Source organism: Cynoglossus semilaevis, chromosome 5, assembly GCF_000523025.1.
Source record: "Cynoglossus semilaevis isolate Cse_v1.0 chromosome 5, Cse_v1.0, whole genome shotgun sequence".
Taxonomy (NCBI): domain Eukaryota; kingdom Metazoa; phylum Chordata; class Actinopteri; order Pleuronectiformes; family Cynoglossidae; genus Cynoglossus; species Cynoglossus semilaevis.
In genome coordinates, this window is record NC_024311.1 from 18,603,712 (window position 1) to 18,605,013 (window position 1,302).

The 1,302-nt window shown below is 50.2% G+C and overlaps 1 protein-coding gene across 6 annotated transcripts in view; it reads right to left on the minus strand.

Annotated features, from left to right (window-relative positions):
• The window catches only part of shf (Src homology 2 domain containing F), a 67,450-nt gene that overhangs the window by 65,193 nt on the left and 955 nt on the right, over positions 1 to 1,302 (minus strand). For all 6 annotated transcript variants that reach the window (XM_025055537.1, XM_017032702.2, XM_008310937.3 and 3 more), the window contains exon 2: positions 605 to 1,130. In XM_025055537.1, the coding sequence (XP_024911305.1) occupies positions 605 to 1,030 (426 nt within the window). In that variant the 5' untranslated portion in view covers positions 1,031 to 1,130. The remainder of the gene's footprint in view (positions 1 to 604; positions 1,131 to 1,302) is intronic.

The following is a 1,302-nucleotide window of genomic DNA, read 5'->3' on the forward strand; positions in this document are numbered from 1 at the left end:
GCTGTCTTTCTTAAGGTTTTAAGCCTGACATTTGTCCGATCACTGAAAACTGTCACGTCTTCAGCCCCAGGATAAATGTTTTTGTCTTTCTTGGGTTTTTTTTCTCCTCCACAATAAACACAAAAACACAAAAATAAGTGATGATCTGTTGCTAACTGACACTAATATTCAATAGTGGAATGTTCAGAAATGTGAACTATAGATCGTCATCGGTCATTACAGGCACAGTCGAGAAACACACACACACACACTCGCAGATATTTCATAAAGCTGTCAATTGCACACATCCGTGTGTGTGAGGTGGGTGACCTCCATTCACCAGGCCGTTTGGCCCCTGGGGGCTGGGGGTGGGGGGGTCCTGTGTGCAGTCTGTGCAGCTAAATAACAGGTTTTTGAAATCCAATGGTGCAATATATGAAAGAGAACACATTTCAAATATTTGGTGCAATAGACATCATGTGCAATATAAATGGTTTGAGTAAATATATACATGTTATTGTGATTAAAAATGTTTTTAGTTTTTTTTTTTTCCTCCTTCTAATTGGACCACTTTTAGAAGTTTTGCTTTAGTGCATGTACAGAAACTTCGGCCGCTCTCACCCACCTTCTCCTTGTTGTCGTGCTCCGGGGCAGGTGAAGTGGGAGACTTGACGCTGCTCACGGCCACGGTCTGGGCGACGGTGACTCCTCCGCCCGGTGCCGGGCTGCTCTTCTCTACAGTTTCCACTTTGATGAGTCGGTGTTTCGGCGACACGTACTTGATATCCGGAGAGGTGTTGGAAGTCGTCCCGAAAGAAATGTTCGCACCGGTGCTGTAGGGATCCTCGAAGTCGAGCTCTTTTTGAAGTTTGTAGGCAGCGACTATGTCCGGCTGCGCCGGGTTCGGGAAGGTGACCCCGGAGCTTGTTTGCTGGAAGCCTGGCGCCGTGGGCACACCGGTGTGACAGTGTCGGTAGTCCGGTTTGGGAGGCGCCGGAGGGGGTGCTTTGGTAGTTTTGAAACCTAGGTGCTCCTTGAACCACTTGGCCATGCTGCCAGTGCATCGCTTACAAGTCAGTGAATGGAGTTTAGTTCCAGCTTTGCCGTTTCCCCTGACGGCGGAGCCCGAGTGTCGGTCACAGCGGGATTCCCTGGTGACCGGCGGGCCGCCGCGAGGGCGCCGCCGCGGGGGGGGGGGGCCGGCGGGGGGGCGGGGGGGGGGGGAGGGGTTTTAAAAAAAAAAAAAAAAAAAAAAAAAAAAAAATTAAAAAAAAAAAAATTTCGAAACTTGGTCGACGGGTCTCCGGACCGGGTCGACCCGGG